We start from the raw sequence: 16,188 nt of genomic DNA on the forward strand, positions 1-16,188 counted from the left end.
AAATATGGCCTATAATTCGATGGAAAAATAATTCGAAATTTAAATATATGCTTTAATCTACTTTCACAATGGCTCATGTATAAAGTTATAAATATAATAAATTTAGATATACTGGATGTGAGTTATTAAAAAAGAGATGTTTGATCGTTACCGTAATATCGATAAACAATAAAACAATATTATCGTCAAAGTTACACGTTGTGTTGCAACGTAAAACAAAAAGAAAGAAAGAAAGAAAGAAATGAAGAAAATAAATAAAAATAACTTAGGCTCGTTCCACCGAAGTGTACAGCTTGTTGTTCATTGCATATGCAAAAAAAAAACCATACCATATATATCCATACACACACACACACAAAAGCATTAAACCTTTAATAACCAGCAATAGTTATTATAATACAATTTGGTAAACAAATTAACAGAAATACACGATAGATATCTGATTCTTCGTTTTGCTATTGTAAAAGCTGACCTTTAGTGCCATAAACTTAAATCACGATTAAAAATGATGATGATGATGATGATGATGATGATGATGATGATGAAAAGAAACGAGAAGGAAGAAATGGTGGATGGAGGAGGTATGAGATTCATAAAAAAAAAAAGAAAACAAAAATGAAGAAATAAAATACGAGAAGGATTTTTAAAATATTGCGATAGCACCCGAACCGATCAGTCAGTGGTAATAATATTTTCTAACGGCGATTTTTCTTTTTCTAACGAACGAAAGAAACAAACAAAAAAATTAATAGAAAAGATATACTATATATTTTACATATTGCATAATATAGTTATCGAGTAATGATATATTGTATGTAGAGATTTGTCGATAATTATATTAATAATTAATTATATTACAAGGACAACACAGAAAATTAAATTAAATTAAATGATATTAATAATTATAATTATAATAATAATAATAATTATTATAATAATAATGATAATAATAATCACGAATCAGCTGACAGAGAAAAAGGAAGAAAGTCGATACGTTAGTTCGACTTAAAAGATTATTAACAAAATAATACCAAAAAATCCTTTCTGGCATAAGTCATTTATTGAGACTCGTATAATGAATATTTTAAAAAAAGAAATAGAAAGAGAGAGAGAGAGAGAGAGAGAAAGAAAGAAAAGGGATGATTAAAAAATAAAAATAATAGGGAAAGAATAGACGCGAATAAAAATAATTGAATAAATAAATAAAAAAATATATAAAGGAACGCATATGTTTGCTGGATATAATCCTCGACAAAAATTCTTATCTTTAAAAAAAAAAAAAAAAGAAGAAAAGGTTAAAAAAACGGATTTGAACGTTTCTTCGAGAAAATAAATATAAATATTCTGTATGTAAATAATATATAATTTAAAAAAAAGAAAAGAAAATAAAGCGATAAAGAGAAAGAAAGAAAGGAATGAGAAAAAAGAACTGAACCAAATTGATAGAAAGAACAAAAAAAAAACAAATGAATGAAAATAAAATATGATATTTATTCTATATTTCGCTAAGCGAAATGTGATTCGACAAATTCGAATAAAAAGTCGCAAACACAACAATAAGAAAAAAAAATAATTAATGTTTTAAAAAGCTTACGTTTGTACGCATACATGCGTAAGTAGATAGGTAGGGTATGCGTACGTATGAATGGTTATTTATTATATATTATGTGCGCCTTAATTAAAACAAAAAGAAAAAACAAACAAACAACCCCCTCGATCTTTCGATTTTTCATTTACGATCATTTTAACGACGAGATTCGATTATGTATTTAACCCTTTCCCATATAAATTCGTTCGTTCGTACGGGACCTTTTTACGTGTAACGAAAGGGTTAATACATAAACGATGTACAATTAAATGTACAAGTAAATATTTGTATGTGTATGCATATAATATATCGTCTCGTCGAAATACTACGGTGTGACGTGAGAATTTTTCAAGAATTTTTTCTCTATCGGTTATATCAAATAAAATTTATTTTCTTTTATGCGGTAAATAAATAAACAAATAAATACTCTCTGCATCGTATTATTTTTTTAGTTAATTGAAAAGAAATAAAGATACGGAGAAAGAGAGAGAGAGAGAGAGAGAAAGAAAAAAAGATGATAGATAAGGGAGATAAAATTTGTTGGTAAAAAGAAAAAAAAAAAGGAAATGAAAATCTCAAACGTAAAAAGGAAAATAATAATAATAATAATATATACGCCTAATATCGTTGGTATATTTAATATAATATTAGCACGGCATTGTTGATATCTTTACATCCAATTGAATATTTAGAATAATCGCACGGCATCGCAAAAGTACCTAGGAATATTTAATATATTCTTTATTATATGAGAGAAAGAGAAAAAAGAAAAAAAATAAATGAACCCCATATAAAAAAAGGACACGTACTTACAAAAAAAAAAAATAAACATAATACACAGACATATACACATAGGTATTACATGCAGGATATACATAAATACACATATACACATGCATAAATGCGTGCACATGCTGTCTCATTGTATTTGTATGATAGAAAGAATTAATATTGTCGTGTCAATCATACATAAAAATATAAATACATAATTCATTAAAATATCACACCGGGAGGGGAGCCATTTTAATCATTAAACTCTATATATAAAAAAAGGAAAAAAGAAAAAAAAAGAAAAAAGAAAATAAATAAATAAAAGAAAAAAGAAAAAAAAAACAAATAAATAATGTGTTTTACAGCGTAAAATTATATACCGGGTGTCTTCTAAAAGTGCGCATATTAATAATGTGCAAATTAAATCGCCTTTCCTGCTGTTGCTGCTGATGATATTTTTTTTCTTCCCATTTTCTTAACTAAATTTTGTAATCGGATTTAAACGCTAATTTTCGGATATTTATTGATTAATTGATTAATGAAAAAGATCTCGAAAAGAGAAATATATATAATGATGAAATTAATTAATTATGAGAGAAAAATAAAGAGTTGTAGAGTTTTAGGGAATCGTTTTTGAAAGTGATTTATAACGATTTGTATTGTATCGTAGATTGTATGATATATAAACGAGTTGAAAATGATTTTATTATTGCGGTCAAAGAGCCCGGAATGTTATTATCCGATGAATGTTATAAGTCTAAAAACAAAAATTCTATTGGATATAATCTGGTAAAATTCTTTTCGAAAAGAATAAAAAAAAAAACAAAAAAAAAGATTAAAGATGAAAAGTGAGAAAGCGAGCGAGAGAGAGAGAGAGAGAGAGAGAGAGAGAAAGAAAAAAAGCTCATTTTAGTCTTGTTCAACAGACAACTGTGATCATTTTAGAAACACCCACGTACGAAATTCAACGCCACGTACGAAATCGAACCAGCAATCAACTTTGTGATAGTCTACTGTGTACCGATCTGGTAAAATTCGTTGAAATAATCCCCCATTTCTTCTAGATAAGCTGTATAATTAATTAGAACTTTGTCACGTACACGCAAAAGAAATAAATATAAAGAAAGATGGTAAGAAAGAAAGAAAGAAAGAAAGGAAAAGAGAACAAAAAACAAAATAAAAAAATAAGAAACGTATTTAATACATTTAAATATGATAATGATGACGATAATGATGATGAATAATATGGAAATAAATTGTGTTGTCCCCTGATTTGTATCACGTAGGCACATTTAATAATAAATCGAAATATTATCTATGTTTTTTTATATATATATATATATATATATATTTATATATATATAATATATCGTATGTATCCCTTTCTATTCAATCAATGTTTTTTTTTAATGGTATTTTCAATGTTCACAACGTATACAAATTATTTATATACTATGTATATAAATATAGTTTCTGTTTATAAAAATTTCGTAATATTGTATTACAAGAAAATTTTGATTGTTTTATTAACAGTGTCATTAATTGTTTTTTTTTTTATTTCATCTATTTAGTTTGAAAATTGAAACTATTTTAATCGTATCGTAATATATATAAATACGAGAGAGAATAATTTATTATAATTAATATTTTATTTAAAGTTGCAAAAAAAGAATAAACATACGAAAGTATTTGGTTAGTAACTTTTAAATTTTTAGTTCATTGTATTACCTGTAGAGGGAAATGCAGTAGTGTCTCTGATAGAAAATGTATACCTGCATATAATTTTGAAGGTTCGAAGTGAATTTGTATATTATATTACAAAGTTTAATTATTTATGATTAATATTTAAGTTTAACATATAAAAATGTCTTCGTTTACGTTTGGAACGCCTACTATAACCTCAAGTAGTTCAGGTTTTGGATTTGGTACTCAAAGGTATATAATACTTTTTCATAATCTAACTTCTTATATTGAAATTTTTGTATATTATGATAGAAATTAATAATATTATGATTTATAATTGTGCGTGTTTATAATGTTGGTTTAAATAGCACGTCTTTTACTTCAACGACACCTGCAACCGGATTAACATTTGGAACATCAACTCCAGCTACTACCAGCAACTTAAATTTTGGTTTTGGAGCAACACCGACAACTGCTACACCTAATCAACCAACCGGTACATTTTTAGGAACTGGAACAGCCACGACAACTGCAACACCAAACTTCTTTTCAACTCCGACAACTTCTACAGCTCCTTTGTTTACGGGACGCAGTTTTGGAACGCCTGTTCAAAACAATACCTTAAAAGGGCCTTTAAATACCACACCTGCTACAGGAGGTCTAATGTTTGGAACTTCTACCAATACACGTAATATTAATATATAATAAAAAAATAGAATATAATAATTAAATAAAAGAGCTCTATACTTCAGCGAGGTAATTCATATATTTACAGCGTCCTTGTTTGGTTCTGTTAGTAGTAGTGGTTTAGCAGCTACTAAATTAACAACCACTACAACTACCACTGCAACTGTGGGTAGAGGATTAGGTGGTTTAGATGTTTCTGTTAATAATAAAGGTCTTTCTCAAGGTAGCAATAGTCCAACTGCTGCGAAAGAAAATTTATTACCCAACGAACTGTGGCAAACTATAGATAAATTCAAGTAATTTCAAAAATATGTCTCATCTAATCGATTATATTAAATTTTAATTATGCAGATATTATAACATTTAATCTTCTTTCATTTTAATCAGAGAATTTGTGAAAAAACAGAAGGTTCTATCTTCCGATATAGCGAGAGGTTCTGCAAGACCATTAAATCGTTGTGCAGAGGATACAGCATCGTTAATGGAACTTTTAACAACATTGGCAGGATCTGTTCAACGTGATCGCGCTTTTGCTGATAAGCTGAAGCAAGATACGGCAAAGGCGTTACAAAATGCAGAAATAGCTCAAAGAACAAATGATACTCCTTCTGGATTGCAATATGAAAATAACGCACCTCTTCTATTTTTCATAGAATTAGCAGAGAATTTCGAACACGACTTAATGTTATTTAGATCTCAAATTGAAACAACAGAGAAACATATACAAACAATGATGGCACCAAAGACCTTAACTCCGCAAGGTATAAATAATATTTATTAATAGTTATTAAATGTAAAGTAAAAATCATACTATTTCTTTATAGAACTAACAATGGCTATGAGTAAACTTCATGAGTCTTTAGTCGCGGTTGCTGGAAAATTACAAGGCGTACATTCAAAAGTACAACAACAGAAGGAACAGTATTTAAATTTTAGAAAATACGTCTTGAAAGATAACACTAACGTTTTTGATGATATTAAAACAAACGATAAATCATTTGGGAACACTATGGGAAGAATTACCAGTGGGCCAACACCTTTTGGTCCAGGTAGAATATCATTACTATATAATAATAATAAATATATATTATATTAGATATTTTAATGATTTTGTTTAAATAGGCAACAGAAGTTTCATATCTTCAACAGCGTTGAATTCTACTCAAGCTGCCGGTTTAGATGCACGAAATTCTTTAGGTAACTAAATAAGTGACAAATAAATTGCAATACTAATTTAATTTCACGCTAAAGACAAAGTCTCCCTAAAACAACGTGTGTTGTTCTCGTTGTTACAAATTTCCCATAAACATGTCCTACCTTCAGGTCTTGCGTGGATCTAGTGTAAGGTAGAAATCACTAACATTTAACGTCCGTATTAAGTACTGTAGAAGTAATGTATATAAAAGACATAAATCTGTTCTGTGGATTTATATATAATATACAGGATATCTGAGGTTCTTCTGGCCAAAAGGTATCAGCGCATTCTATGTACGAAAATAAGAAAAAAAATGTTATATTCTTTCTTATTTTCGTAAATAGAATACACGGACATTATTTGGTTGGAAGAATCTCAGACACCTTGTATATTCATATAGATTGTTTTTCTTTGTTTATACATTATATTATTATTTTATGTTTTGATTTTAATTTTGCGTTTGCAGGGGAAATGTAGAAGCTGTATTTTAGTTATTGAGGTATTGAATTTTACTTTCTTTTTTGTGTTATGAACTTATGGGAAATATAATGGAAGCTTTCCTGTTTAATATATTGGGAGCAAACTTGTGTTCATCGTATATAAAATAATTGGGTATATTATATATTAATATATGGGCAAAAAACAGAAAAATAAAAAATATTGTCTTTTGCTTGTTAAGGAATGGCTGCGTATTTTATGTATGCTTTAATTGCTCCTGCTTTATCTCATCAAAGTTATCATAATATATTTGCATATTATTTAAGAAGTGCTGGGTAAAATTTGTGAATGTAAAAAAAAAACAATATTTCTGCTAGTATTCATTTTGGCTAGCAGAATACTTTAACAAATGTAAGTGCAACCGTGGGTAAGATGTAGTCGATGTGATTCAGGAATTGTTCAAATCTGGGAAATGAAATTTGTAGTTACGTTAGCAAATTAGCTGATATTTCTATTATATTATCGATATATATATTATATTATCGATATATATATATATTATTTAATCCATATCTCTATATGGATTAAAGCTGCTGATAATGTGTAACTATCGTAAATCGTGATTTTATGAATTCATGGAAAACATCAAGCAGCTTCAGCTAATGTACGTACATTTAGGTTTACCGTGATATTTTTAAAGAACCCATTTTGATTAGTAAATATGTTGTTGCAGTTTGGGGAAATACGACACCAGTCCCTTCTGCTATAAGTACAACCATAGATACACCCGTCAAGCCACCAACAGCTAGCTTGAACTTCAATACGCCAACAAATCTTACTGCACCTTTGTCAACTATCGAATCTAATGCTAATTTTCAACTACAGAAACCACCGATTGGAAATAAAAGAGGGAAACATTAATTTTTACATTTCTCTTTCTCTCTCTTTTCTTTTTCTTTTTTATTTTTTATTATTCGTAAAAATATTAAATATAATATTAAGTTGCGGAAATCTTTTTTTGTATTCGTTTTGTTTTTAGTTATTCGTAATATCGAGTTTCATGCATGACTATTATCGTGTCTATTTAATTTAATTAATACAAAGTGGATTAGAAAATCTAAAAAATAATATACATATTTATGAACCATCACCTTATAAACGCTTTTATGTATAAACTAATTGAATTAGATAATTTTTTTTCTAATATACTTTTCATTATATTTACATTTAAATCTTTCTATCTATTATATTTTTCATATATACGAACCTGCGTGTTGTTTTTTTTTTTCAAAAAAAATTATAATATTTTCCTGAAAATGAAAATATTATTTTTATAACTTTTGAATACTTCTAAGAATAATTTCATTATATTTAATTATTAGTTGATTTAGATAAGTTAATATAATTTATATTCTTGGACCATGTTATCTGAACAGATAATTACATTTATTTATTATTTTTTTTTCTTTAATATTTAATAGTTCTATTTTACTACGTATTTTTAAATAACAAATATTCCATTTACCATTTATAGAGCACCGACTTGTAAAATTGGAATAAGTAATTTAAAAGCATCTTCAATGTACGAGCTTGCATTTTCAGCCTGAAAAAATAAAACAAAAAAATTAAATATTAGCAACACGATTGTACGTAATTTATAAGATTTATAATATATATATATATTTACTTCGAAAAAAACCGTTGTTATATTAGCATTGATGCTGTCTAAATTATTAGACATTTTAATAAACTCGTTTAATACATTACAAAAGTTTGTAGCCAACAAACTAATCTCATCAGTTAAGATATGCGTTAGACCAACTAGTGCTTCAGCTTCACTTGCTGTACTACGTCTTTCTTTAATTAAGAGTAACTCTGCGGTTTTGTGAAACCTCTCCACACTGACTGCAGTAAACTTTGCTATTGTAGAAATAGCATATTGAAAAATTTCCAGATTTGTATGAGACATAGGTGTAGCAAGATAAGAGCTAGATTTAACTTCATTCAAAACCTACAAAAAGTATTCTCACTAAATAAGAAGTAGCGGCGAATAGATATTGTAATAAAATTTTCTTACATTGTCGAGTTGTTCGTACGTGATGGCAAGTTCTAAATTTTGGCAAGCATCGGCTAAACGACTTTTCAGATCTTTCTCTGTTCCTGGTCTATTTTCATCATCCTCTAAATCGCAAAGCTCTTTAACTTGTTCTAATGTTTCTTGCAGGTGTACCAAATCCTCCGTGTCAAGGTTAATTAGATGCGATTGAATCTTAATGTTACATTGTTTCGACAACATTTCTAATGCTTCTAGATGAACCAGACCTTGATAATCGTCGAACAAAGATTCGAAATGGACCTTCCTCGCTAATTGTTTCTCTTCTATAGTTTTCTCTTCGGATTCTGCTTTCTCTTTTACTTCTCTAAGTATTTGAGATAAATTAGGTTTGTTTCCTTCGGTCATGAAAAATGCTTTCTTCTTTTTCAGACCAGGATCACCTTCTTGCAAAACTTCCATTGTCTTTTTACCAATAGCTTCTAAAGTATCTAAACCACCAGTCATTACTTTACTACCGGTTGATTCAACTAGTTTTGTAATGGATGATACTCCATATAGAAAACTACTAAAACCAAAAGTTCCTTGCGATAGATTGGATACGTTTTCTTTAGAGTCTTTTACTGTAAATATAAATATATATTAGACAATTACTAATTTATAGTAAAATATATAATTATGATAAAAAAAATAATTCATTATACCAGGAATTACAGCTTCTTCTTCTTCTTCTTTTTCTTTTTCTTTTTTAGTATCTTCTATCATATGTGATTCAGTAGTATCTGGCATGTTTATCGTCTCTTCCAAAAGAGATAATCCTTGACTAACATGATTCGTTAAAGTAGAAACCCCAACAGAAGCAGTGTTGATTAATGAACTTACACCCCAATTACCCCAATTGGACCACAAAGAATTATCAGAATCTTTATCGGTTATTGATAATCTATCTAATACAGGTTGAATTTTCTGCTCTGTCAAATCTTCCTCCAATTCAATGCTATTACCAAGTTTTTCCCATCCTTGCGGTTTAAATATCTCTTTAAATTTTTTATCCGATTTCAGTTCCTCAGGCATGTCAACTTCAGGGACATCTGTGTCTGAAAATTCACTGGAAACTATGTTCATCCCTTTAATAGGTTCTTTAGAAATGACATTTGTCGAAGGTATATTTTCTTGAACATTTTCTTGAACATTTTCACTCGTTTTAGGAATAATTTCAGGTTCTTTTTCCATCTTAGTTCCTAGCTTTCGAGCACCAAGTTTTTTAGGACCATCAGTTGTTCTTCGAGGTCTAGACAACGTTTCTTCTTTCAGATTGTTCGTCGTACTCTTAGAAGTAACTTCCATAGGATTATCTTTAATCGTAGCTGAAGTTTTTGATGCACTATTTTCGATAATCATTGTTTTTATTATTGTATCAGAACTATAAGAAGTCTCATCTTCCATTTTCTCATCAGATACTTTATTTACCTTATCATCAGACTTTTTAGTAGTTGTATCCTTTAAATTACCAATTTTATCCTCATCAGATGAAATTTCTCTTTTGTATGAACGATATCTTGGTTTTTCGCAGACTACTATATTTCTCCTAGGTACTCGTGGAATGCATTCGGTGTCATCGTCGGACTCAGAATCAACAACCGATTGCATAGTGTTCCATCTCATATCATCAACATTAGTCTTGGAAGTTCCGCCATGTGCTAACTCCTCATCAGCGCTCTCAAAATCGTCGCTTTCTGACGTTGCCATATTAAATTATCATTAAGATTATGTTATCTAGAATTTTTTTATTGATTTATTGCACTTTCTCTTTTTTATTAGATTCGTCATTCAGTCGTATGTTATATGTCATATACTTATCATCATACGTCACGAGGAATACACATGGTTAACATACATATACTCAAGCACTATAATTCAAATTGTTTTTAATTGATCACGTGGATATATAAAAGTGATCGGTAATATCTATATACAGCATTGTAAAACATTAAAATAAATGCCTTCGTGGCAGCATCTGTTTTATTAAATGTTCAAACTGCGCATGCGAGAAAACATTCATTTAAATTGACTCTAATGAAAACTAGTCCCTTTAAATCAACCTAAATTCATTCTCAATATATTATATTCTATCATTTTACTTATCATTATTTAGTATATCAATTAACATATTTATTTAATAAATAATATACAAATTGTAAAAACATAATTGTTTGAATTATACTCGAAATCGTACAATTAAATATTTCATTTTGTAAAGTGACGTTAAGGCTCGCATTTAATCAGCCAATCAACAACGTCTTCTTCGCGTATTGATACCAATTGTTCTACGTTCTCGAACTATTTTCGTACTTGGAAGAAAAAAATTTATCGCAATTAACTTTTGCTTCTCCTTTTAATTAACGTTGTTAATAATAATGGAAAGAAGATATTGCATACGTTATTATTATTATTTTTTTTTAAATAATTATCGTCGATAAAATGGTTTTATATAAAAGAATTATTCGACCGTAGGAAATATATCGTTCTGCGCATGCGCTTCTGTCGTCTTTGTTTCAGCTTCGCGCTATTTCCACACATAATACAAAAATTTATAGTTAAAAAGCTTCTCTGGATTTTTTTCTATATAAATAAATGTATTTAATAAAATACTTTCTCAGGTATTTTTTATCTAAATAAATAAATAAATAATAATAATCTAAATATATATATATATTGTGTGTGAAAATCCTTACACAATTTATTAATCAAACAAATATATGATATTAATTAATTCCTCCCGCTGAAATATACATATATCCATATCATTTCAAAATCATACTTTTATTTATCTTGGACAAATTGCCTCAGAGCAATTTGAATTTTGCGTGGTGGCATTCTTGCAAGTTCCGAGTAAACTCGTTGGTAGTTCGCAAAGGAATCGTCCTGGAGATAATAGAAGGTTTGAGAGGGAGGGGGTGTAAGAGTTATCTTCCTGGCGCGTGAATGCAAGGTGTAAACAAGAGAGAAATAGAAAGATAGAAATGAGAAAGATAGAAAGATGGAAAGATAGTGAGAGGGGGTGAGAGAAAGAAAGAGGGTGAGAGACAGAAACGAGACGGGCCGAATTGAATTCTTGCTCAAGTTGGAACAACCAGATTGTTGGTATCGTTGATTAATCTTGCTTCTGTCAGAACAAACAGTGTTTGTAACGTTATCTCTTCCATATGCTACTAACATAGAACCGTTTCAAAGATTGAGGACACTTTGGATACTGACAACGACGATGGCAATTAATTTACTCCATTCTAACTGTCCCAAGAGCTTTCTGAGTTGAGTTTATACCGATATTGACACGGTCCAATGGTTTTCTTTTAAAACTCTCTCTATCTCTATCTCTCTCTCTCTCTCTCACTTTTGTAGATTTACATCTATATTCCATTAGCCTTTCTTATTTTTCTTAAGTATTATCTTCTTATTGTTCTGTAATTAAAATAATATTAAAATTTTAGCGAATTTCAAGTAACGAAGAATGCATCTTTTTAAAGATGTGGTTTCAAATATACACAAACTTGCGGTTAAATATATGAGAGAGAAAGAGAGAGAGAGAGAGAGAGAGAGAGAGAGAGAGAGAGAGAAGAGAAGAGATTAATTTCACGAAACACCCAATATGTAATTTCGACTAAGAAGATATTATAAGCCTTTGCCACTTCGTGTGACGAACTTAATGAGATTTCTCCAAAGAAACATCTTCTACGTTTATTCCTTTCACTAAAACGTATAATCATTTCTTTTTTTTTCTTTACTATTACTCCGTTAACAATAACGACGTTTCAAAATGATTTCCTCCTATTTGTTATTCAACAAAAATGTTCAACTTTAGATCGAACGATACAAAAACATTTTTCATTTACATTCGTATAAAAATAATGTAAAATAAGAATAAAAAAATATATGTAATAAACGTTCGCGCGCTTGGAAATAATTGACAAAGTTTTTATCTCGAGGAAATAATTTATAATTGTATTTTTATTTTTCAAAAATTGTAACGGAGATAGGAAAGAGTTGGACAATTATATTAAATGTTTCGAAATGAAATGTCGAATCAAATCGTGATATATTAAATAAAATTAATTTTTTGTATACGCACATGTGCATACACAACATTCACAAATGTGTGCATACGTGTGGTCATGGGAATGTGAATAAGGAAGTAGAGAATAACGAGCAACTTTTTCTATCATACATAGACATATACATATAGTGCGTAAAAAAATTACCATCGCATTAGTATTATTATCCTGAAAGTATGTCGACGTTTAACGAAACTATTTCGTACACACACATAGACGTTTAACTTTCGTCAAAGGATAAAAATTTAAATATTCTTGGATAAACGAATTTTTGTCGTAATTCTTTAATCGACACTTCCGATCATCGATTTTCACATTTTATCTCTTTTAATGGTCGTTAAATAACATAGATGTAGTAATACATCGAACCTTTGATCGATTGAAGTAACGAAGCACGATATTTAGAGTTCGTTAAAATTTAACGATCGGAATGTTCGGAATGATAGAAAACTTTTATACCTCGTTTTTCATAACTTGTTTTAGTTTGAATGCTTGCATTTGCTATTTTCTATATGTGTGTACACGTAGTATTAATTACAAACCATTTAAATTAACAAGCATATTACACATAGCTTACTTAAATATAAACTTGTTTTTATTTATTATTTGTCACAATAATCATCAAATTGTCATTTTTATTTACGAAGTTTTGGGCTTTTTAATCTCTAAAATAAATGTTGGGTGTCGTTTTGTATTTAAAATACAATATTTTATTCACTATTAGGGTACGACGTCCTTTAATTATAAATTCTGTTAATTCAAGCAAAAATCTTGGAAAGATCTTTTAATTTGCATTTGCTAATGAGAGAAGTATAATTATAAATCCCTGTTAATAACACACCTCTTAAATTGTATTTAAATATTACTGAAATTTTTAATATTAAAAATCTTCTGAGGTTGAGGGAGGGAAAAGCCCCAATTATTTTAAATCGTACATATAGAAAAATATGCGCTTTCGTGTTTTAAAGAAACTCACAGAAAACTTTTCTAATTTCTATTTGTTTAGGAAACAAATTTCCTAATGCTTTGCTGCTAGAACAATTATTATTTTTGCAATTATATTATTAGGGATAGCGCGAACGCAGTCCCTACTACCAAAAATTGTACGCCCGAGATATCCACATTAGGGATATTCGCAAGGGTCAGCTCAACCGAAGTGCAATGGAAAAGCCTCACCCTGGAGGAACCGCCTTCATGATCACGGTAACCTCTGCGCCAGGTAAGTATGATTATTCTCGTTTCGGCACCTTATTTAACATCTTTTCAATATCGTATCGCAAGCGAGAAAATTCAAACACCCTATGCGATTACTAGTGACAATTTTTGGTACTAAAATCTACTATACATACGTACCCCTATGCATGTGCATACACACACATTATATACAATATATGTGTAACATAAGTCTCTAATAGAATCCTTATGAAATTATTTAAATAGGTTACAATACTTAATTAAACGCTACAGAATATTAAAATAAAATTATCCCAATTATGTTTCTATTATTATACCTCACTTAATGAAATTACATTACACATGAAATACTAATGCGAACAAGGATGGGCGTGCAACGTTTCATTGTGGTTAAGTATATTAACAATAATAAATTTAAAATGACAAATAAAAAAAAAGAAAGAATATGGAAAGAGAGGCATAGTTAATAAAACACATTGATAGTTACGCAAATTAATTTCTCTTTTTGTCGAATAAATAATGTTATTCCCTCGCGTATAAGTTCAACCCTTTTTATCCAACCAACAATGGGAACACGTTCAATGTCATGGGAGCTTAAAAAAAGAAAATTCCTTTGAGATATTCTATGTGAATACGTAGACCATATATAAGCTTATAATTAGTGAAGAAACGTATACAGGGTGTCTGAGATTTTTCCGGTCAAACACGATGCGGTGTATTTCTCGTACGAAAATAAGAAAAAAATATTCTATAAATATAAATCTGTTACATATATTGAAAATTTTTGATAATTATATAAAGAAAGATATATATATATAAAAACATATTTTATCTATGTCATATAGTTTTCTTTTAGCCCTGCAGCACAAAGAAGTTATTAAAAAGAAATGAAGAAAGAAAGAAAGAAAGAAAAAGTTACAACTGAGAATAGGACAATATTCTAAGAAGCTAGTTTGTAAGGCAGATATTGCTAAAGTTTTGTAGTACTTTATAATCACGAACGACATAATCTTACTTCCCTTTACATTTATCATTTCTCATTTCTCATTGTCCGAGTAGACTTTGTTTCCTTTTGTTTTCTTTACGAAATAATTAGCAATCGTTGCCAGTATTCTAAAAAAAAGAAAAGATATAATTTTTTATTTCTTTTTTTATAAATTGTTAACGTAACTCATGTTTTTTAAATACTGTGAAATGAAATGAAAAATTATTTTACGTATACCGTTGTCTGTGTTTCGTGTAAATGCCTATGTGTTATTGATTAATTCATTTTGTATATTTTAGAGAAGAGGTACATATATAGAGAACTACTATACAAAATATTAAATATAATTATTAACATTTTTTGTTTTGTTTCTCTAACGAATATAATTTATACATTTCTTGGATTGAAAAAGATTCTTTAAAAGTTGTTCATATTGAATTTGATAAAATATAATAATTATTTAACGTTATGTTATTATTGACCATTTCAGCTAACAGTTAATTAAATTTATTTCATTAAACGTAGTTTACCGTTGTAATAAATTTAACATTTATCTTGGCACAGTCGAATATTTATTAATAATATCTTTCATTATTGAAAATGTATATTTTAGCTTCAATTAGAATATTAATTTGGTTTGCTCTTTATATTATTACTATTATTATGAATAATTTATTAATATCAATAGACACATATAGATTTAAAATTGTACATGCATACTTTTCACCCTGTTTTAATGTAATTTAATTTTTACTTTCTTTTTTTATGATTTTTTGTATACGCTTAAGTTAATATTTTTATCCAAATATTTGATCATGAGAATTTACAGTGTGTAAAATTGTACCGAGAAAAACTTGTGCCGATTGAATAACAAATAATGAATTTATAAACAAATTTTGTATCGTATCTTGCGGGTTGATAATGTAAAAAAAAAAAAAAAGTATGAATTTCATTATTTTTGTCCTGCCGAATTTTTCAAACTTCTCAACTTTATATTATATTTATGTATTTATTAAAAAATTATTCGAAGTATGTTAATATCGTTATTTTATTTTTCAAAATAGATTTTAAATCAATGAAATTGTCTTTAATCAAAAGTCATCTAATAATTATTCAAATAAATAGGATTGAATTTTATCGCATGATATTCACGAGCACATCTTATACACACACAGGATATTTTCAATAAAATTGAATCCTCAATACCCGGTTTTGACAACTTTGGAATAGGTGGTACCCATCTGTGAATTTGAAATATTAATCCATGCTTTTATTTTCTGGTTTTTGTATCTTTATTCATCATTGTATAGAGATTTCAAGGGAGAAATTTGTTTTCTCTGGTTGAATATTTACCGAATATGTGTATATATATATATATATATATGTAAATCCGTTTTGTGTGTACGTATCATCTATATTTTGTTGTATTTGATTTATCGATAAATAATATATACTTTTATTCCAATGAAATTTTAATTATAA

At 28.4% G+C, this 16,188-nt stretch overlaps 2 protein-coding genes across 5 annotated transcripts; one reads left to right on the forward strand and one right to left on the reverse strand.

Moving 5' to 3' along the window:
- The first annotated feature begins 4,071 nt into the window (after nucleotides 1-4,071).
- On the forward strand, nucleotides 4,072-7,289 carry LOC106792025 (probable nucleoporin Nup58). Of its 3 annotated transcripts, none has more exons than XM_014758132.1 (8): nucleotides 4,072-4,294; nucleotides 4,411-4,730; nucleotides 4,818-5,025; nucleotides 5,117-5,490; nucleotides 5,554-5,778; nucleotides 5,852-5,926; nucleotides 6,053-6,075; nucleotides 7,096-7,283. In XM_014758132.1, the coding sequence occupies exons 1-7, from the start codon at nucleotides 4,224-4,226 to the stop codon at nucleotides 6,067-6,069; spliced, it is 1,290 nt and encodes a 429-aa protein (XP_014613618.1). In that variant the 5' UTR covers nucleotides 4,072-4,223; the 3' UTR covers nucleotides 6,070-6,075; nucleotides 7,096-7,283. The 3 variants fall into 3 exon arrangements, with proteins under 3 accessions (XP_014613618.1, XP_014613619.1, XP_014613617.1); XM_014758133.1 differs by lacking the exon at nucleotides 6,053-6,075 and adding an exon at nucleotides 6,391-6,423 and having other exon boundaries at nucleotides 7,096-7,279; XM_014758131.1 differs by lacking the exon at nucleotides 6,053-6,075 and having other exon boundaries at nucleotides 7,096-7,289.
- Nucleotides 7,290-7,335: 46 nt separating this feature from the next.
- LOC106792024 (protein FAM114A2) lies at nucleotides 7,336-10,441 on the reverse strand. 2 transcript variants are annotated; one of them, XM_014758130.1, is made up of 6 exons: nucleotides 9,120-10,441; nucleotides 8,440-9,038; nucleotides 8,050-8,373; nucleotides 7,888-7,965; nucleotides 7,630-7,672; nucleotides 7,384-7,479 (listed from the first exon to the last, which is right to left on the reverse strand). In XM_014758130.1, exons 1-4 carry the CDS (start codon nucleotides 10,162-10,164, stop codon nucleotides 7,891-7,893), a joined length of 2,043 nt encoding a protein of 680 aa, XP_014613616.1. In that variant the 5' UTR covers nucleotides 10,165-10,441; the 3' UTR covers nucleotides 7,384-7,479; nucleotides 7,630-7,672; nucleotides 7,888-7,890. The 2 variants fall into 2 exon arrangements, with proteins under 2 accessions (XP_014613615.1, XP_014613616.1); XM_014758129.1 differs by having other exon boundaries at nucleotides 7,336-7,672.
- Nucleotides 10,442-16,188: the final 5,747 nt, after the last annotated feature.

The sequence above is a fragment of the Polistes canadensis genome, unplaced genomic scaffold, assembly GCF_001313835.1.
Source record: "Polistes canadensis isolate GaletaPanama2010 unplaced genomic scaffold, ASM131383v1 scaffold_371, whole genome shotgun sequence".
Taxonomy (NCBI): Eukaryota; Metazoa; Arthropoda; class Insecta; order Hymenoptera; family Vespidae; genus Polistes; species Polistes canadensis.